General features: G+C 44.1%; 1 protein-coding gene across 1 annotated transcript in view; it reads right to left on the reverse strand.

The window, feature by feature from the left end:
* The window catches only part of SETBP1 (SET binding protein 1), a gene marked incomplete at both ends in the record, with an annotated part of 261,848 nt that overhangs the window by 223,470 nt on the left and 15,393 nt on the right, over nt 1–22,985 (reverse strand). Inside the window, one exon of the mRNA XM_080637832.1 lies at nt 2,436–2,519. Within this exon, the coding sequence (XP_080493958.1) occupies nt 2,436–2,519 (84 nt within the window). The remainder of the gene's footprint in view (nt 1–2,435; nt 2,520–22,985) is intronic.

Genomic DNA, 22,985 nt, shown 5'->3' on the forward strand with positions numbered 1-22,985 from the left:
TCTAGGACTTTTTGCTAGTTTCCAAATTGACTTGAAATAACGGAAAAAAAAAAAAAAAAATTCTTGGCAAAGCATTACCTTTCACAAAAAATATTCAGCCAAAAAGTAGCTGGTTAGTCGCAAAACTTTAAATAGTTAATGGTATAAACCCCACACACCTATTTATATGTACATTCATGAAAATGAAAACTCAGTTGCATTTTCATACAACTTTACAGAAGCATCACAGGAAAACCCAATGCAAGATGACAAGAAAAGAAGAAACAGAAAAAGTCCCTAACAACAACAATGAAGGTAAATCTTTAAAATCTGAGACATGGTGCAGGAGGAGGGGATAAAGCTCTGCAAACAAAACCAAATCCAGTGCAGTGGTTTTTTCCCTTCACAAAGTGAAACAAGCTGTTCCTAAAATAATGCTTCCTTGGTTTTCTGGCAATTAGTGTCCTGAAGGATTAGCCTACAATCGTTGGAAAGTGTTTGCCTTTCCCAGCCGATGTCACCATAGAAGTCTGTGTTTATCTACAAGGCCCAGGGGATAATTTATAAGCTGAGCTGAGGTCCCGCATTCACAGACAAATGTTCCACATTGCCACCCACCCTCCTATACTAGTTTCCTCCCCATCAACCTGCTGTCGAAATACAGACAAGACCATGTCAGGGGCACAACAAATGAGCTTTACAGCCTCTGGAGTAAGCGCTTCCCCCATAGTTTGGCTGACACAACAAAAAAAGATTTACTGAGATGGTCAACACACCACAGACATCAAAAATTATATTTCAGAAAGTAACCAAACACAAAGAATAATTTATCACTGTGCCAGATACAAGAGAATGGGATGCTTTTTCACTCCAAAACCTGTTACCTACTCTATAATTAAACTACAGCAATCAATGAGTTTTAAGTCCTGCATTCAGGGTTTGTTAAAGATAGTGTTTTGCAAAACTTCTCTGCAATCAGTATATTCCCACTTAATTATTAATCTCTATTACACGCAGTTTGGCGCTGCTTTAGTCCCGTTATAAACCAAGAGTGATTCAACCAGAGTACATCAAAATACAAAAGACTAAAATTGATGAAAGTGTTAATTTCTAAATTATCTTTTTCCTGATGTGTTTGAACATCAACATGAGAAAATTAAGCTTGTATTTGAGAGAATGAGAAGCTATTCTTTAAATAAAAGTAATACAAATCCTTTTCTCGATGGTGAACTGATAGTATATGGCTGACGACGGTGAATTTGTCATTTTGAAAATACTAATTAAAGAAAAAAAAAACCATGACTGAAAGACTCAACACTACAAAGCATTTATAAGTGTGACCAACATTTCTCACAACAGAGCTCACTGAAGGATAGATAGATAGTAACAGACATTAACAAAATGAGACTTTGAGATACTGTTATTAGCTAGGGTTGTTGAACATGCATGTTGGAAAAGAAAAACATTTTTTCCTCCTGACAATTCATCTCTTTTCCCATCAGTAAATTATCAGGAGTTCCTGGAGCTTTGTGGACATTGTATGAATCCTCTCCAGGCCTGTACATGGTCGCAGGTTGTTCACAAGGTACATTTGAGAGCTAAGGTATTTCATATTTGAGATCAACTGCTTCTCACTACCACATTTTACGTTAGATGAACCAATATTTATAAAATGGTTTTGCTCAAATAAACTTTTATTTAATTTTTTGAGAGAATGATCTCTGGATTTAAATTTTGCTTTAGATACAAAGCCAGAAGGCCATAATAACTGAAAACGTTGACAGAGACAAACTTGGCTGGTCTGAATGGTAGGAGGTAGGAAGAGGCCACCAGCTGCCTGCTGTTCAGAGTGCAGTCCACCTTGCTTGCAATTACTAGACCTTACAAGTGATCCCGCTGACGTCAATTTGACCAATTTTAGAATAAGGGACTATTCATTCCAAGTAATGAATATTGAATCCTGGCCATTGGTTTGTGAACAAGTTTTTACATGTCTATCATAAGAAACCTCAATAAAGAATGTTCTTGTGATGGTGTCACTTCAGAACAAAAGCATGCGGCAAAAGGCATGTTTCTCTGTAATTACTGCCCATCCAGGCAGCTACAGTGTGAGACCAAAGCTTGCATGCATTTAGCCAGCAAGGAAGGGCAAAATTCTTTAAGAAAGGCATTGCCTGGAATGGTTTTTTATAAAGAAACAGAATTCATGAATAAATAAACCAGATGGGAATAAGCCAGGCTAGGACATTAACAGCTCCTAGTGCAATGAATCCTGATCTTGCTTGAGGGTTTCTTGACAAATAACAAATACAAAAATGTTAATGTTGTAACAGTGCCAGCCATGCCAAGAACTCTTGTTTGTGTCCACGAATGCTGATATACAACAGCACAGCTCGAATCAACCAGACGTTAACACATTCTTTTATTTCCACAAGTTAAAGCACATATTGACTGACCTGATCCGAGTCTTTCACTTGAGCATTTTTCCCTTTTCTGCAACCACAACTCATAAGCAGTTTCGCATCTCCAATGACTTTTCCCTATAAGAGATAAGGCAAGAAAAATATTAGCACAATCTGAACCACTGAAGAACAAGAGGCTTGTACTTCTGACCAGAAGCAGGGGAAGAAACGGCATTACAGAAGCCTGTGGACTCATCCTGCATTGTTGGGAGATACCCTTCCACAGCATCATAGCTTCCAAACTATTGAGAAGACTTCCCCAAAGCCCAGTAATCACAGCATCGAAGATGTCACGTAAGCAGGGACAGAAGGAAAGCAAGGCATGTAGAAAAACACAGTGAGAATACAGGCAAGCCATGCTGAAAAGGAACATTATCTTAATCAAATATCTTCATATGCATACATGAACAGGGACAAGTCTATCTTGCTTAGAGATTACAATTACCAAACCAGAATGTCTTGAGATAAAGCTCATTTATTGGCATTTCCACCCACTGTCACCAAGTTAGTGCTTGCGTGCTTTTAACGTAGCTAGATTTAGTGAAATAAAGTTTACAGGTGTGACTTGCCCTCATGATTACATATAATGAGGTCCATATAACCACTGACAATTCTTTGCCAGGAATTCAACGGCCCACTCTCACCCAACACGGCTGATGCAGACCCTGCAACATCAATAACATGCTGGAGCCAACGGAAATTTACGAAGAAACAGGGTCTCCTCACTCTCCTTTTACCTACAACCAGCAGTTTGGAAAACTGAGCCTAAACACCTTCTTTTGGTTGACAGACTGACTGAATGTTAGCAGCAAGGCCCTTTATGTTAATATGGTTCTTTTCCTGGGGATTATGAGAGTCGCTTTGGTTCTTCAACAATGCCTTTCTGGAGCATATCAGACCTGGAGGTCTTGATAAATCACAATGGCAGAAAGGGGCTGGGATTCCAGGTAGGGTCAAAATGGCCCTTGAGCAAAAAGAGTAGCACAGTCAACTGAGTCCCCACAAACCCATCACAATTACTTGTTTTTCTATAGACGCAAAAAAAGACATTGCCTTTTTTCAGACTTTCGCTGTCCACAGCTGAAAAATAAACACTCTCAGCATCTGCTGGGCAACAGAGTGAGAATCTGCTTGCGTGCACCCACGAACAGTCACGAGATTTCAGCTGGATGAATTTATATAGAAAAGGAGACTGTAACACTAAAGCAGTTAATGAGTTTCGCAAAGTGGAAGTGCTCTGCCCTAAATGATCAGGAAGGGAAAAGGCAGGATTAAAAGAGATTGCAGCTATTGCTCAATGTCAGGGCACAGCAGAGAGGTGACCCTTGGTGACAGGAATTACAAAGGGGCAGATAAACTTCTGGTCACCTCAGAAGTGCCTGCAACCTGCCAGGTGTGGTGAGGACTCTTATGTGGTGACCCCAGCATCTTACAAGTCCCAGCAAGGTCAGATAATGTGCAAAAATTGTCTTTTCTCTGCTTTTCAAAAGAGATCCTGAGTAGAAAAGACACTGAAAAGTCTGTGACTACACCTGATACCTAACCAAAACTCCCAGTGGGCTGCTAACTGTAGCCTGTCAAACTTCGAGGTTTTCAGGAGACTACTTCCAACTGGTATCCTCTACCTGTGACTCCCATCCATCAAAGGTACTTTGCTCTTGCCCCGTTACTGCAGTCCTAGTCTGTAATCTCTTAAACTCAAAAAACATTTCCCAGAAAGAAGTGATTAAAGTAAAATTTAAGGCAATAGTGTTAGATTATTACGGTAGAGATGTGAAATTGAGGCACAGGGAGATACTTGTCTGTCTAAACAAAGAAGACTTTCTAGACACAATACAGGACACAAAACAAATTAGAGATACAAAAGGAGCTAAGAAAGACCCACAGATTTCCTAACAGGCAGCTGTTGGACAGCTGGGATACCTTATGGTGCCTATAGCAACAACGCACACCTGTGTTCAGGAAACCGTTTCCATACATGACTTACTGATGGTCAAACTGTCCCAGTATTCACTGTAAAGTCCTTCTGTTGAAAAAGATACTCCAGCCCTTTTTACACTACAAACCAAAGTAAAACTCCCATTTTAAAGCCCTTCTCTGCCTTAGGATATTCTGTCATGCAACCTGAGCTCATGGCAAACCACGGCCATGTTCTCTTGTCTGGCTGGAAATATCACCAGCAGAAAGAAATGGCAATATGCTGCCTATAACCACCCGGGAAATCAAGAACAGAGGGGAATATGAACCCAAAACTTGATAACTTTTAATTTTTCCCTGACAGGACACAAATGCAGCAGCTTTTCCATTTCCTGAAAAAGCAAGTGAAAGTAATGCACTGGATGAATAACCGCCCACATCCTTTTCCATCTGCAGATGCACCTCTACTAATACTCATTGCTTGAATTAGGTACTACCTCCACCTTTTTTTAGGAAAGCTTATTATGAGCAGAGGCTTAATTTAGGGATAGGTGTCTAACATTAGGCAGCTAAGTTGAAAGGCAAGGGAAAAAAAAGCATATGGACAACATTTGCAGCCAGTCGCAACTCCGTTCAAGAGCAGATGGAGGCCTTGTCATTCAGGGGTTTCCTCGCATACACCAAGCAGTTCAGTGGGGATAGGGAAAGGGGCTTCTGTTTGGATGCGTGTCTGGAACCAGATTAGAAGAAAGCACGCTTTTCTGCAGCACACGCCTTGTGTTACATTAAACATGCATATGCAACTTCAGCTTTTATTCAGCAATCTGAAACAGAGCCCTCCAGGGTGCTAAGGGTCAGTGAGTTTTTGTTTGTTTATCTGCATGTTATTTTACAGTTTCTAGTGCCCAAGGAGTTTAATAAGAAATTAAAACACCTCGCTCGATCTATCCTGCTGTGGTTACTGCCTCCTAATACATCCGTCCCTCCTCCATCCAGCAGTGCCTGATGCTTACAGAGGAGGGATAGGAGAACACTGCAAAGAGAGGAGCTTCATCTCATTGGGTACTGTAGGTGTTTGGTCTTAATTTATAGAGCATAATTCCATGTTTTGTGGTGTTTTAATGAAAGGATTTAGGAGAAGTACAGTGATCTTCAGAGCTCATAGATGTATTGCTACTAAATGATCTTCTGCTGCCTGCTCTTGATACGATGCTCTAGTTTAGAAGCAGCTATGCACAAGGATTTTCAATGGAGGGGCTCGCTTTGCCTTCTGCTGGCTCCAACCCGTTATCACACATCCCCCTTCCCAAAGGCAAAGAGCAAGAAGGAGTCTCAGTGAGTACTGAAGAGCAAAGCACATATGTTCCATTTTCCCACCACTCACAGGGAGTCTCGGTGGCCTTACTCTCCTCCTTGCACCACGGGCTCCAGTAGTTGACCAAAGCTTGCATAAAAAAGAAGAAAAATAAAAATAGTAATAGCAACAGGCTTAATTATCTCAGCTGCACAGGTGACGGGAGCTGATCATTTGCCAGTTTTCATGGACTGTGGATGAGAAACACCAAACTGTGTTACCCAGAAGTCAAATGAGGGCCAGTCTCAACTCGCTTCATGCCAGCAGCTCCAGGGGGACGCCAGGGGCACACACAGATTGGAGGCTGCGGAGAGCCCCGGCACTGCTGGGCTGCCCAGAAAAGTCCCAGACAGAGCTGCCAGCCCTGTTTAAAGGAGTCAGACGTGACGCACATGGCACCGTCGGGCCTCTATGGAGCTGCCAGGCTCTGTGTTCCAGAGGAGCTGGCTGGGATTCATCAGAGGATCCCGTCTTCCTCTCACTGGCCCAGCGCTGTGGCTGGGAACATCAGCTGGAGAGGTGGGCATAGAGCCATGCACCTTGCAGCCGCTTGCAGGTTCAGCAGGGCTCTGACCTGCTCGGTTCCAGTTTTGAGCAACAGCCATTGAAAATACTGGCTTCACCACCAAGGAGCTGGCACAACTCATCTCCACTTGGCCCCTGGAAAGTCTCACTGGCCAACCCTGTCTGTGGCTTTTAGTTCTTCCATCTCTCCTGCTTTGCAATACCCACAAAGTTATCTCCCACTAAGAGATGAAAACAAAGAGATGCAGAAAGTATAGCTGAGCCTTGGCCCATGGCAACCTGCGGAAAAGCACACATCTTCCAGCATGGCCTTTTCAAGGCTTTTATCAGCAGTGCAGCTGCTGAAGCAGCACGGCTCTTCAGAGAGCTCTTCCTGAAAGAGTTTGTGAAGCTGAGCTGAGCAGCCCTTTGCAACCTCTTCCCTTTTCTTCCTCTCTTGTCTTATGTGACCAAAACAGCTCTCCAGCATGATACCCTCATAAACACAGAGACTATGCCTCCTAAGGAAATGACAATAGCGTAGGGAGGCAATGCCGTCCTTCTCTGACTCCTTCTCCATCCACCCATATACCTCAACATTTCAAAGACCGGAGAGCACATTTGCAGCCACATCCCCAACACCCTGCATAAGGCAGGCCACTGTCCTGCCACTGTGCTTAAGAGTGATTTTTAACTAAAATCATTATTGTTTTTCACTATGGGCTACTTAGTAACATGCCATGAAGAACATGGTGGGTTTATGTGGGTTTTTTTTCCCTAGGGCAGTACTTCAGTTTATCACCAAGAAGAAAACATGCTTATAGCACTGCAACAGTGAACCCTAAAAGAAGCCCTATGGATGCCTAAATGATATTGGGAAGAACAACTTAGAATCACAGAATCATAGAACAGTTAGAGTTGGAAAGGACCTCAAGATCATCTAGTTCCAACACCCCTGCCATGGGCAGAGACACCTCACACTAAACCATCTCACCAAAGGCTCTGTTCGGCCTGGCCTTGAACACCATCAGGGATGGAGCATTCATAACTTCCTTGGGTAACCCATTCCAGCGCCTCACCACCCTCTCAGTAAAGAATTTCTTCCTTAGATCTAATCTAAACTTCCCCCGGTTAAGTTTGAACCCATTACCCCTTGTCCTATCACTACAGTCCCTGATGAAGAGTCCATCCCCAGCATCCTTGTAGGCCACCTTCACGTACTGGAAGGCTGCTATGAGGTCTCCATGCAGCTTCTCTTCTCCAGGCTTAACAGCCCCAACTTTCTCAGCCTGTCTCCATACGGGAGGTGCTCCAGTCCCCTCATCATCCTCGTGGCCTCCTCTGGACTTGTTCCAACAGTTCCATGTCCTTTTGATGTTGAGGACACCAGAACTGCACACAATACTCCAAGTGAGGTCTCACGAGAGCAGAGTAGAGGGGCAGGATCACCTCCTTTGACCTGCTGGTCATGCTCCTTTTGATGCAGCCCAGGATACGGTTGGCTTTCTGGGCTGTGAGCGCACACTGCTGGCTCATGTTAAGTTTCTCATTGACCGACACCCCCAAGTCCTTCTCTGCAGGGCTGCTCTTATTCAGCGTTTATGGGTTTTAGCTGTTCTGTCAGGGTGATCTATGTGTCTTGAACAACTGGTGCCCAAGTGCCTACAGTCTACCACTGTAGTGGGAGAGGAAAAGGGGGGAAATGAAGGCAAACGAGAACTGAATCCAAGGTGGAGGCAAGCGGCAGTACAACAGACAGCTGGTGTCTGGGTGGTGGTAAATCACCCTGAAATGAGCCTCTTCCCTCAGCTCAATGAGGCCTAAACAACAAAGGAAGGCACAGCTTGCAGCCGGACAGCCTGCTAGCCAACCACAGACACACATGACAGCTTCATTCAGGAGCCCGGAGTCAATACAAAAGCTTCGAAATCAATCCGACATCCTGCGACCTCAAACAATGCGCCAAATCTTCTCAGAATTGGAGCCCCAAATGAGGGGGAGCAGCATTCAAGGGAGATCAAACCACAGGGCTGGCATTGAAAGGGACTAAAAAGGAGAAGAATGTTCCCAGTTTATTAATGGCGAGGTCTGGCCGGCTGCATCCCAGCCACCATAGGTTACGTTCATTAAAGGGCAGCGCTTTGCACACATTATGCAGAGGGCTCGGAGAGTATGTGTGTGTGTGTGTGCGCGCGAGCGTGCCCCTCGCTTGCTAGAGATCAGGATGTGCCTTTCTGCTTAGCACTGTTGTCTCCATCAGAAATTCCTCCTGTGTGAACCGCAAATGGGGTTTTTTCCCACTTAAGCGACTGCATGGGCAGAGACGCGTGCATGTTCTCACACATACACACACTATCTCTCATCCCTAAGCTTGAAAAGCATAAAGGAATTCAGACAGGCCCTTTACAAGGGGAAAAAAAAAAAAAAAAAAAGTGCCCCATGTTTCACAGCCCGTTCCCTCCCGGCCATACTCTCAGCTCACACACACACAGAATCTATTACAAAAGGCTGAAGCATTCTGCGATTGCTGCTGCTGCTGGTGGAGCTGATTGCTCCATAAACCTTTGCCCGCTCCTGCATGTCATAAAGGACCTCATCCATGGCACAACAAACCCACAAAGAGGAGAAATAGAAAATGAAGTTCTTCAGTTCCAGGAGCTGCCCCCTCCGGACAGGACTGTCCCTTCTGGGGTAGTTTCACCTGCAGCATCTGTCTTGCAAAACCACACACAAATGGCACCCTTTCCCCTACAGCAACAAAAAGGCCAAGCAAATCCTTTTTATTAGCTTCCCTTTGAAGGCAGATGGAGAAGTAGAATATAGACACACACACACAAAAGATAAATACCATTTGCAAGAGTACTGTTTGGATTTGCCTGTCCTAATTATCCTCTTTTCAGCTGCCAGATGTTTGAAAGAGTCAGACCTTGCAAGTTTTCACCTCCTCAGCTGCACAGTCCAACATGGAACGCTTGCTAGAGGAGGTCAGACATGAAAAACTCTTCCTTTTCGTGCTGAAATGGGAGTAGATGAAGTGAAAAGGCTGATTTTTTCAAAGCTGTCTGCAGATTCTGATGCACAGTTTCCATGCATTTTCACTGAAGATGTGTCAAAGTCTCATCACTTTCGCCTTTCATACGTTCAGAACAGACACACCTGTGGGAGTTAGTGACCTCTTTCAAATTTGGAGAAACTTAAGTTCACAGAGAGTGAAAACAATAAATGCTCCTTAGGATACAGCAATTCCAGCATATTTTATTCACAAAAGTTGGGGAAATTTAGGTTAAGGCTCCATGAAAAACCTTTTTGCTTTATTCACCCTTTATTTCACTATACTACAGTATTGTTGCCATGACTCTGGAGGCCTTAGAGACCATGAGCATGATCCCTACCTCCTCCTCTGAGAAGATAACTCTATTTTTACCTAGTGGTAATGTTATACAGATGCCAGAGGGCAACTGGGCAAAGACAAGTATAGCAGATTCAACAAGATTTTTCTCCAGCACAAGATAGGATGGAAGATCAACTCTATATGAAAGACAAGATAAGGCGATAAATGAACCCCAGGCAAGATGACAGGAGAAGTTTCCACCTGGTTCTATCATCAGCAAAGCAAAAAGCTTCTCAATTAGCATTTGTAGGAAGAGGAAAGCTACAGCTAGGCTGAGTGAGTGCCCAAATATGTGATAGATGAGAGACAGGAAATGATGGAGGGCTGCAACAATACCTAGCACTGCAGACAAAAGAGAGTCTGCAGGCATCAGATAGAGCAAGATTCAAGGTTAAGTTTATCAGGAGAATAATAAGGTTGAAGTCCTTTATTTTAAAATAAGTTTATCTTCACAGTGATGTAGCATTTATTGTTTCAGATATCTAGTGATTCCAAAAGTACGTTTTCAAATTCAGGAAAACTGAGCTGCCCTTTTTTTTTTTTTTTTTTTTGCTTGCTCGCCTGCTTTAAACTCTGCTATTTGAATAATTTAATAATCTATCTTAAATATTTCACCAATAAATCACAAGCCTGTGTTTCTATTTCATGTTAGAACTAATCAGTGGAGAAATGCCTGAGCTGGAAGTTAAAATTCTGCTCCATCAAGCCAGTGATGCATAATCACTTCTCCGCAGACTTTCTGGTGAATAAAAACTTCTCTGTAGAATTAATGTCATATAAAAAATTCTTTGTGCAATCATACAGCACAATTGCAGTTCATGATCTGCATCCTGCCAACAGGGCTTGAGATTTCCAGAGCTAATTGGTTTGCAGAGTTGTCCGACCCTGCCAAGCACAAGTACAGAGCTCAGCTGAATCCCAACCACAGGCACGTCAAGCCAGAGTCCCACTTCGCCAATCAGGATTCTGAAAATATTCACAGAGCTCTGAATGGTCCACATGGGCAATGATTGTATTGGGATTCCATGTTTGTCCCATCAAAAAGGAGCCAGTAGGAAAATAATTTGGATATTGCTGGCCAAAATGAGAGATTTTTAAAAATGCCTCTTGGGTGAAGGAGGTGACAGCCAGCACCAAGGAACCCCAAATCTCTTTGAGCATCAGTGGGAATAAAACTTCTCAAGTTCCTAAATTGTTTACACACTTTTAACTACATTTCATTAAAGTTCTGGTGCAAAATAAACACACTTATAAAAACTAAGAAAAGTACACCTACTCCTTCTCACTGTATCCCAGAGTCCCAGTTCATCAAAATGAAGCCAGGAATCCTCACTTATATATAATTTAGTGTGATTAACTTTAATTTTGTTCTTAAATCAATAGGGCACATTCAAGTTAAGACCCTTTTTGGTCTCAGTCAGCAAAATCCAAAATGCATGAATGATGTGAATGGACAGCAAGAAGTTGACAGCTAACATACTGAATCCAAAAAAGCAAAACATACAAGAGCAAAATGAATGCCAAAAGGAAGGGGAAAAGGGGACTAACCGTAAGCCACATTACTGCTAAGCTGCCTTTCATTTTGTTTTGTGTCAACTTTTTTGCTTAGTTTTGTAACAAAGTTTAAAAAGTCATGCCTTCTTAATCAAAGAAGTCTACAGTGAATGATCTCCCACTGACACCCACAGAAAAGTATGAGCAAAATAGACACAGTCACATGCACAGATAAAAATCTAGGGCAGCATGATTCCTCGTCTGCAGCTGGGCAAACACCTCCTCATCCCAGCTCCTAAGACTGGCTGGAGCTTGCCTAAGGGAGGGTGGGCAAGATGGAAATCAGAGGCATGTCATCCTCCTCCTTGTTTTAGGACAGACATCTCCATCTTTCCTCCCCGTGTGCAGCTGGCAAGACTTCCTGCACAAACTGTCACGGAAACAGCTAATTTACTGGTTTGTGTTAGGAATGCAGCCAGGGCTTCGGTCCCCTGCACACCCCGACTGCCTTATCTGGGCTGCTTCATCCCCAAAAAGGTCTCCCTTCCTCTTGCCCTTCTCCTCCAACACATACTCTTCATCCTCTTCTGCTTTTGTAACTTATCTCCCTGCAAGCTACTTCCCAACAGGAGTCAAAATTAAACAGGCTGCCCATATGCCATGGCTCACTTCTTGTCTGCTCCCCTCACTGCCATCTGGCCTATTTGCTCAGCCAAAGGGAAAAAAGAAAAAACAGGGAAAAAGAGAAGAAAAAAATAAAGAGAGCAAGAGAGAGAAAGGAGTGGGGGGACAAGAAGAAGAAAGATAAAGCCGGGCACAATGAGGACAAGGAGGGAGGTGATGATGCTGTCTCTAGCATCTGCTCCTTGGGCAGGCTCCCAGACAGATCAGTAATGGAGAGCAGCAGAACCAGTGGCAATTAACCCAAACAGAGTCCTGTTTATTTAACCTGCTCAGAAAGATCAGGTCAGGTGCTGCTCCTCTGGCAAGGAGGCACCATGCTCCAGCAAGGAGTTTGCCTCTGAGAAACCTCAAACCAGAGAAGGCAAAGGGATCATCAGCTCCTGGAACTGGGCTGGAGAAATAAAACCCAGATTTTTCAGTGTATGACAACTGTGCTGCTGGTCTTTAGCTTTCATTAACTTTCCAGATCACTTCTTTTTTTATATAACAACACAGGCAGAAGATCAAGGAAAAATGTAGAGGGAGTTGCAGAAAAGAAAGAAACCAGAAGAGAAAACCCAAATGAACCCAAAATACTTCGTTATTTCCACACCGCTTCTCTGAACACATAAAAGTTTTGTAAGTTGCTGGGCACACAGACTAGGGTTTTTTTTAAAGGTAAAAGACAAGAAGGTAGCTCAAGGAACTGCATGGCTTATTATCACTAAATGCTTGTGCCAGGGTGGGGAGAAAGTCTGGAAACAAAGCTGTGGGAATAATATAAATTGTATTTGCTTTTAAAACTGAAATGAATATTTCAAGACTAAAAAAAAAAGCAGATTAACCTGAAAAACAGTTTTTTAAAAAGGACAGCAACTAAGCCATTTACACAACAGAATGAAAAAAGGGTAAAACCCCTGCTTTTTCAACAACTTTTACTTCTTTCTCTTTATTTTTTAATTTCAGTGAGACATTGCATACACATGCATAGGCTGGTATATGCACTGATAAGAAATTTAACAGCATTCCAGTCCTGTTACCTAGTTTTGCACGTATTTACCTCCAAGAAATGGGAGCAGAATTCAGCTCTTGTTTGCAGAGTGCAAACTGTGAGTAGCACAGAAGCATGTGCACAAAACCACGTGGTTTGCTCTGAGATAGGTATCAAAAGCCATACAGTTGTTTCATCTCCAGGCAGACACCGCTGAGCCATGAGTTGATGATAATTACCATTAGAGCTCCATAAGATCATGGTGGAGAAGCCCCTGTGGGGAGAGGCAGCTGAGGAGGAAGAGCAGACCTCCTCTTTCTGAGGCAGCAGGGGTTGTGTGCGGGCACAGAGAAGCCCCAGATGCTTCCTAGAAGGAAAGGTGTTGCTGCACAGACCATTAGGGAAAGAACCCTTCCATTAGCTGTGTGTCTACACCTGAGTCCTTCGCAAACACATGGATGAGAAGAGACAATCTAGCATGAAGACAGTGCCTTCTGATTCACGCTTGTGTTTTCCCATTGCAACCTGACTCTACAGCGCAGCAAAATTAAGCAGGGTGAAAGTTTTAATGCACGATCATTCCTCTGCTTGCAGCCACTGAGCAAAATGAGCGCTGCCTCTATAGGCTTCCCGTTTTTCTACAACTGCATCTGCGCACATAGGCAGGTAACACGCAGAGCATGGCAACGGGTGCCCCAAAGCAAAGGCTGCATTGATTTGTCCAGCAGTTGGGCTTGTGGTCCCTAGCAATAGAGAACAACTCTTTCTCCATCCAAGAAGTCCACTTGCATCTTTTCGAAAGGAAGGAAAGCTTTGTGAATGCAAAATACCACGTGACAATGGAAACCGAAAACAGAAATTCACCTAAAACAGAAACATGGCAGCATTTCCAAATCTGCAGTATGGAATAAAGCTTTGGGAACCCTTAAAAGCAGGAGCAATAACAAGAGCCAGAGACAAGTCCTCTCTGAGGAGATGAATTCCACCACAGATTTCATTTGACATCACCAGCCCATCCATGCTCTTGTGGTTTATGATCTCACCAAGATGCACCTCTGTGGAGTCATTCCCACCTACCTTACAGCGGTCCATCCATTATCCTCTACCTAATTGCTTCCACAGCACAGGTGCAACAGAGGTATTTCCTACAGCTGAGCATTTGTATTTCCAAGAGCTGGTACCTGCTGGGTCAAGTTCCTCAGTCTTTACATTTGATGTTACTACAATGGGAAGATGTTCCAGTGAACAGAAAAGCCCATGGAGCCAGCAGTCAATCTGACTCCTCCGTTTGGAGTTTCCTTTAAACAAAAAGGGACTTTCTAAAGATCATCTTACAATATTCTATGGAAATAGGACAGAAGGAGAGGGGAATGGTGTCGAGCGTAATCTGTCCAAACACTTAAATCAGAATTCCCCAGTTAGGAATAAGAATGAACTGCAATAAATTCAATGGGAAGGGGATACAGTATGGAAAACTGGGAAAGGGGTGGTGTTGAGCCACAAACACTGAGCTGATGACATCCAAGCTGTCTCCTGAACACTGCAAACCCCCCTGGGGTCTCAGCTTTCCCGCAACCAACTAATTCATCCTGCGAAGAGAGCAAGGATGCTTCACACTTTGTAGCTGGCAGTGAAATCCCCAGGACATCCCCTGATGTACCCATTCTCAGGATTGTATCTGCAGCCGGTAAAGAGCAGCAGGCACCATCTTTCATATCTCTAGAGCTTTTAAGCTCAAAAACCACTCCAGAAACACCTTATTTCACATTTGCATTCTCTTTAATGAGGTTCTGAAATATCTGCATCTACATGTTGGGCTAAGGGAAGATGTTGTCCTCTCATAACTACATTATTGGTTTGATGTTGAGAAATTCTGAGGTTCTTGACTTGTTTTCCCTTTGTAAGTTTTTTGTACTTGTAAAGTCCCTTTAACTCTCTGCGATTCTTTCCCTCAGCCCATATTTAAGTTTAAGAAACATTTCCATTGTGGGACTTCTCCAACGGGCTTGGGAGAAGTTTTTCAAACTGATATTAGGATCATCTCTAGTCTAAAGGATCATCTCTAGTCTAACATATCTAAGGTGTTCAACTGTGACTCCTTGATTTATGCCAACAGAACTTAAGGCCTTCAAAAGACCTTCAAAAGACCTCCAAACGACCTCCCATCCAACATTAATCCAGACATAGTAGGTCTGTCAAGATCCAGATAATTCAACCTCCAGCAGGTACAAGACCAGTAGCAGTAAAACTAAAGGGATTGTGTTTGACCATCTTGGCCTAACAAAAGGTTTTTCTCACCTTTAAAGAGGAGCTTCCCTCAGTGCTATTTATTGTGCCTAATCATGCTGGCAACAGCAGGAACACACTCAGGGACTATTGCTGTGGCATGCTGCCACTCATTGGCTCAGGCAGCCCAACCACATCACTAGGATGAAGAGTCATAGATACGAGAGCAGCCTGAAGATCTGAGCCCCTCCATCCTGAGAGTCTCACATCTCCCAGCCATGAAGGGGATGGGTGTGCGTGCAATGCTTGTTTTAGTCTGTGATTCTCACCCTGAGGAGTGCCTTAAGGCCATTTGCCTTCTCCAACTCCTCATATCAGCTGTCTCAGCACCTGGGTTGGAAATTCAAAACAAACCCCAAGGCTTTGTCACAGTATGCCACAAACCCACTAAGACTGGACCTAAGCCCATGCTTCCATACTCCTGCAAGAGCTGGATTTACAATTACAGGAATCAGAGTGGTAATAGGCAGATCAGTGGAGGGCTTGAGGAGATAGCCAGCAGTCAGCCAGACAGCCTGATTTGCGGCAAAGAAGACAAAGCGTGACTGAAAGCCCTTTAATTCCCAGAACAGGCCAGGGCCAGCCCAGGCAGAATAGCAGGGCCAGGGCAGTGTGGTGGTGACGGCTGCGGCTGCTGCCCTCCAAAGCCAGCCTCCTCCCTGGTTTTCCTGGAGTTCCAAAGACCCTCAAATCAAACCAGTGGGAGGAACTTGGATGTTTATAAATCTTCAGTTTGGGTTTGGTTTAATAATGTTGTCAGTTTGCATTTTAAAATATATATATATATATATGTATAAAAGCCAAATAATCTCTCTTATCTAGCCAAATGTGGCTAAAAAAAATCATGTTTATTTTCATTTAAATTCCCTGAAGGCAATGTGGGTCTTTCTGTGGATGTCTAAAGCATGGAAAAATACTCCAGCTTCTGAGTATTTTCATTCTTTGACAAAATAATTGTATTTTTGGGGAAGGCAAGGACAACTTTCTTTTCATTCAAAGTCTGAGAGACATTTTTTTTCCAGCCAAGCTTAAAGTTTTCCAAACTTTTCCTTTCCTTCAACTCCTACCCATGCTACTTCACCATCTTTTTAACATTTGTTATGTTCACTTTCACCTAAGCATGCTTACTGTATGTGCCTGAGGGTTAACAAGTAAAGTTAAATTATTTGTAATTCCAAACAAGCAAAATAACCTGTAGAAAACAGGAGCAATCTGAGCTGCTATCCCTGTTGCAAAATGTTGCAACAAGCAGATAAGCAACTGAATTAATAATATCACAATATCAGTAGAATCTACTCTAAAATAACATCCCTTCTTTCAGCTCCAGATGCTAGGAACTGCATTACCTTGAACTGTTATCACCCATCCCTTTCACCCACTCATTTGAGAAGATAAAGATTAAGATCTGGGCTGCTGAGTCAGATTACAAACACCCAAACAAGACACTTACCCAGGCCCAGTTGGTTTTGGTTACTTCTTTACTGAAACTCTGTGTCATGGGGTTGGCAAGAGAGAGGGGGTCTTCCAGAGAAATGAGCCACCAAGAACCAGAAACCACATGCAGGGAGTTAAAAAATAAATTTCTTCTGTGAACAAGGCAAATTATCTACATTTCTGGTTAGAAGCTGGCTCTTCTCAACATAAAATTCTGGGCAAGGTTGAGTAGACAACCCTGGAGAAACATTACAGCCTGGAAGATAAAGGGGCAACCTGGAAATTGTGGAATTTAAGCTTTTTAGAACAGCAATGTCATGTATGAGTAACCTCTGGCAACTCAGTTTAAGCCTTGTGCCTCAGTTTCCCCTGAAACTGGGTATCTAAAGTGGTCTGGCTCTGCCCACAAAAAAAAGTCAACTGAAAGAGGTAGATATCATGGGTATTATTTTAGAAACAAACTTTTGAGGTGACCAGACTCATCAGTCCCCTGAGAGAAGCTCTTCTCTTTTTCCTGTGTGAAAACGTACATTTCCCACTCTAGGGTGAGCTCAATCTTCAGATCACTACAGCTGAAGACACTGCGGCAGAGATTCTATTTCTTTCAGCCTTCTTCAAGTCTCCTTTTTAGTTTCAGTTTACATTTCCTGTCTCACTCCCCCTCCCCCTTTTCATTTTCGTGCTTCAAATTCAAACAAAAACCAAAAGCCTCACTCACTTAAGGTCTTTTTGTGTTTCTCTTGTTTTGATAGGAACCAGAAGAGGCCAAATAAAATGAAACGACACTTAGCTATCACTCTGGGCTTCAAAGTGCTTTGTAGACCTTACAAGCTATCTCCTTTATCACAGAGGATGGTGTGTGCTGTCATATCCCTTATTTGCAGAGAAGGAGATCAAAACAGAGAAAGTTTAATGGCTTCATGTTTTCATTTTAAGCACAAAATCGATGTTTCCAATTCCTTGGCATGCATACTGGATGCCCCTGGGTTCTGAGGTTCAAACCCCTTTGGAGTTTAAGCTCCAAACTTTCATGTAAATGTGATGCAGCACATGTGCTGAAAATATTCATGATTAAATAAAGCCAAATTTTTAATATTGAACACGGGATGGAAAAACTTCCCTTTTGGAGGTGAACAGAGGTTCACAGCTGAGAACCATGGTCTCAGATTCACTGGCCTCTTGACATCCTCAAGACAAATAAACAGTGAGGATTTTTTTAACTGATTTTGATTGACTTCTCCTGCTCAGTTTTTTCTGGCAGGGTTCAAAACAAGGATTAGCTCTTTAGCAATTGCAGCTATAGCCATTAAAATTCCCTCTCTCCCTGCCTGGTGAGGAGTGCAGAGGACAAGTGCTTGCATCTTTCTCCTAATTTCAGCACCTGGGAATTATTTCCCTTATCCTGCTGTTTTGACCTCTTTTCCTTTCAGCGCCACTTGCACTCAGAAAGCAAAAATCCAGTCCCAGGGGGAATATACAGGATGTTTTACATCCCAGGACAACACTTTCAACACTTTGTTTTGGGTCTGAAAGAGGAGGCAGGACAATCACCTGCTTGAGTGAGCTTTTTGGATGAGGCAAACAAGTGTCACTTTGTTCTCACTTGTGCAACGCAGGCAGAGACTGAGAGGAGTACAGGAAGGTCAAGAGAGACCCATGATTTAAAGGCAGGAGGACGGTTTGGTGGCTGAATGAGACAGAGGCTTCACTTTCAGCTCATGCTGACACAGAGCATTACACAGAGGGAGGCATGTCAGTGCCTCAGTTTCCCTGCTGTTCCAGAGTGCCTGTGCTGCCTACTCCCATTGCAGGGCTCTCATCCACTTTCCAGGTCCAGCTCTAGAGCAAGGCCAGTGGAAGGGAACTCTGGCAAACTTCAGCATGCCTCACTTGAAGATGATCCAAAGAGCAAAGCAAGCTCTCTTTCCCTTTGCTTAGCAACAAAGTGTTGGACCTGCTGATGAATGCTGAAGCTTTAACCAAGCCCATACTGACAATAAAGCAAGCTCCCAACTGCCTCTTGAAGAGCACATAAGACTTTGAGGACCTGAATGCAACAGAACTTGCTGGCCATGAACAGGATATACTCCTGCCAAAACCTTCCCCTGCTGCAGCTATGGCATTCTCCAGAAAACACTTTATAAGCCAGTCTCTGAATTTTATGACATGAGCATGTAGAAGCAAAAAAAAAATCTCTGATGACCCTCATGCTGCTTGCTGGTTCAAGGGATTGCTTCTCTTTACATCTTTCTTCCCCTTCTCCCCCACTCCTTAACTAACCACAGATCTCTAAGTAAGAAGGAAATAACGCTAATTGAAACCTTCTCAGTACATTATCAGCTTTAGAGGCAGTATTTGGGGAAGGGGGAGACAGAAGGCTTAGGGCAGAGGCCATAATGCAGGTTTAAATCACCCCTTGGAGGAAGATGCAGGGTGTGAAAGGCCAGATAACTGCTTTTGGTCACATCAGGCTGGAATTTTCTTCTCCTAAGAGCAGTGGAGCCTCCAACCCACATCCAAGAGTAAGCAATGGACGCTGAAGGGCTTGGCCAAGGCAAGACTCAGCGCAGCCAACCTGTGATGCACCAAACAAACATAATTTCTCTCCCTCTGCTGTCACTATGACTGTAACAGCCCTACCCAGGCACATGGGCATCACATCAGTTGGGCTTGAAATACAGTATTATGAGTATTATCCACACTACAAGTGGACATACCTGAGGGTTGAGCAATTGTCATATTTACTGACACACCATCAAATCTCATCTGCATTTTGCACTGAAACAGCTCATTTCCCTCCTGACCAGCAGATGACAGCTAGATCCTCACAACACCCAGATCTTTCATGATAGTACCTCCATGCAAAAAGCTAGACTTACAGAGCAGGACTGTGGCTTCAAAAACATCAGGAATGGGTCAAATTCTGCTTGGAAGACATTTTGAGTTCAGAGGGGGACTATTTTGATGCGGCAGTAGTGTGGGGAAAATAATGAGCAAAATGAAAGCATCAGGCTCCAGGGATTTCCATGAGTGCAAGTGCGAAGTCTGCGGAGACGCACGTAGCACAAATGATGTTTCCACTGAAGCCCTCCCCTCCTTCCCCTGCCCAACTGGTTCACTTTCCCAGAGTCTCAATTTGCAGCCTGCCTGAATATCACTCAAAATATTTTCTCAATTAGGGGAGAAAACAGGAATTTGCCACTTGTCTGCCTCTATTCTGCTGCCTGTCAGCATTCAGCAAATATTTCAATCATAGACCTTTGCATGCTGCTAGCCCTGCTCATTTAACCTTTGGCCCTTCCCTAGGCTAATCCATAGGCCTTTACCTTCAAGTCTTTACAACGAAGGGCTGACTGTGGGACAGGCTGACAGGGAGGGGAGGATGAATAGGGTGTTTGTAGGGATAACTTATGCCAGACTCCATTGCAATTTGCAGGTGGGGGGAGGGAGGGAGCAGAGAGGATGCAAATCTTTGACCACGCTCCTTAAAGCATTTGATTATCAGCAGCTGGGATTTGTGCTTCTACATCTGGAAGATGATGATGAGAATAAACACATATTAAATAAAAATACTGGAAGAAAGGCCTCTGTCATCTTGTCTCTCCTCCACACAGACAGTGGCATCCTGAGGCAGGCACCTAATTGCCCATGGAGCCTTTGTTCCTCTTCTCCTGCCTTGACCGCTCTTCTCCCTGTCCTGCATGTCACTGAGATAAGTACCTAGCAGTTCTGCTGTCAAAAGTGCATGTGATAAAAATAATGCCCAGAGCACAGCCTGTCAGCCTCACAAATGCCTGCTCAACTCTGATGTTGGAAGACCATGAAAACCCATGCCCAGACGTCCTCCCCCCTGTCCAGCCGCTCAGCCAAGCATCCACTGCAGCTCTCCAGGGGCCGTGCCCAGCCACCCGCTGTATGAGAAATCGCTGACCCTTCTGTCACATGGATGCTTTAATTGTTCACATTGGTATTTTGTTTCTCTTCACTGTAGACAGTTCACTGCCTGTTATCTGTCCTTCATATGTAATTAATTGTGCTGTTTCCTGGCTCGTTAGAAACAAGCCCCTCTTCCTCCCCTTCCCCATCTCCCCTGGCCAAGTCACAGTGTGCATTATTTAGGTTAAATCATGTTTAAGTAACTACATAAAGAGTAGGTTGAGTTTGCCTTTTGTCTAGGCTCAGACTGTTGCTTGGCTCCCTTCTCAACATGCCAGACCAGAAAAGCACTCATTGCTGCAAGCTCTCGAAGGGAAACCCTCATTGGGCAAGGCAAGAGAAGGTCCTCCAAGCAGAAGGCACTTCCAGTAGGCAACAGTAATGAGCTGCCAAACTGTAATGTCAGGCAAAAGCACTGAAGAGCAGAAATCCTGCCAAGAGGACATTAACTGTCCAGCAAGAGGTAAAAACAAGAGGAAGGTGAGATTTGGTTTGGTGGAGTTTTTTTACTTCTCAGCAGCTTATTCTAGCCAGTGAAATGTACACCAAGTGCTACCACACATCCCAGGTTACTCACTATCATCTGAACAGACCTCTCTTGCAGCTATAGTACTGAAACTCAGGTGCAATGCAAGTGAAAGACTTCTGAGCTTTCATTCAATTAAGACAGAAATGGGAGTTTCTGAAGTAGGTTCCCTCAGTGCGCCAGTTAAAAAAATAATTGAGGACATGGGTACACAGGTTCAAGTAATCTTATAACCAACATGAAACATCACCTTGAACTCAGCTAAAACCTGCACTCAACTGTCTTAAAGGGTTAGAATATCTAAACTAAAGCCTGAAAAGTTCATTTGCTCACTTCTCTGGGACAAAGCCTTGTGTCCTTGTTGACCATTTTCCTGTGCAAAAGCACCCCTACTATCAGATGATGTCCCAACTAGAAGGAAGTGCAGCAGGAGGGCCAGGAGACCTTCTTGGATGGAAAAGCAGCTGCTCAGGAAAATTTAAAGGAAAAAAGAGGCTTATAGAAGGAAGAAGCAGGGACAGGCGGCCTGGGAAGAATACAGGGATGTTGTCTGGGAAGCTAGGGACCAGGTTAGGAAAGCTAAGGCCCAGTTAGAATTAAACTTGGCTAGGGATGTTAAGGATAACAGAAAGGGATTCTATAGGTATGTAGAGCATAAAAGACAAACTAGGGACAACGTAGGCCCCCCCCCAGAAGATATCGGGAGAACTGGCTACTCTGGATTTGGAGAAGGCTGAGGTTCTGAATGACTTCTTTGCCTCAGTCTTCACTGGCAAACACTCTGATCACACCACCCAAGTCTTGTAAGGTGGACACAGGGACTGTAAGAATGAAGACCCTAGGCCCACTGTAGGAGAGGATCTGGTTTGAGAACATCTTAAAACCCAAATGTACACAAGTTCACGGGACCTGACGAAATCCATCCATGGGTCCTGAAGGAGCTGGCGAATGAAGTTGCTAAGCCACTGGCCATCATATTTGAAAAATCATGGCAGTCAGGTGAAGTTCCCGACAACTGGAAAAAGGGAAATATAACCCCCATTTTCAAGAAGGGAAAATGGATGACCCGGGGAATTACAGACCAGTCAGTCTCACCTCTGTGCCTGGAAAAATCTTGGAGTAGATTCTCCTGGAAGACATGCTAAGGCACATGAAAAACAAGGAGGTGGCTGGTGACAGCCAGCATGGCTTCACTAAGGGGAAATCCTGCCTGACCAATTTGGTGGCCTTCTCTGATGGGGCTACGGAACTGATGGACAGGGGCAGAGCAGTTGACGTCATCTACCTGGATTTGTGCAAAGCGTTTGACACTGTCCCAAATGACATCCTTGTCTCTAAATTGGAGAGACATCAACTTGATGGATGCACCACTTGATGGATAAAGAACTGGCTGGATGGCAACACGCAAAGAGTTGTGGTCAATGGCTCGATGTCTGGCTGGAGACCGGTAACAAGTGGTGTCCCTCAGGGATTGGTGTTGGGACCGGTCTTGTTCAACATCTTTGTCAGTGACATGGACAGTGGGACTGAGTGCGCCATCAGCAAGTTTGCCAATGACACCAAGCTGTGTGGTTCGGTTGATATACTGGAGGGAAGGAATGCCATCCAGAGGGACCTCGACACGCTTGTGAAGTGAGCTAGTGCCAACCTTATGAAGTTTAACCATGCAAAGTGCAAGGTCCTGCACCTGGGTTGGAGCAATCCCAGGCACAGCTAGAGGTTGGGCAGAGAAGAGATTCAGAGCAGCCCTGTGGAGAAGGACTTGGGGGTGTCGGTCAATGAGAAACTTAACATGAGCTGGCTTCAGTGTGTGCTCGCAGCCCAGAAAGCCAACTGTATCCTGGGCTGCATCAAAAGGAGCATGACCAGCAGGTCAAAGGAGGTGATCCTGCCCCTCTACTCTGCTCTCATGAGACCTCACTTGGAGTATTGTGTGCAGTTCTGGTGTCCTCAACATAAAAAGGACATGGAACTGTTGGGACAAGTCCAGAGGAGGGCCACGAGGATGATCAGGGGACTGGAGCACCTTCCGTATGGAGACAGTCTGA

This window comes from Psittacula echo, assembly GCF_963264785.1.
Source record: "Psittacula echo genome assembly, chromosome: Z".
Lineage (NCBI taxonomy): Eukaryota > Metazoa > Chordata > Aves > Psittaciformes > Psittacidae > Psittacula > Psittacula echo.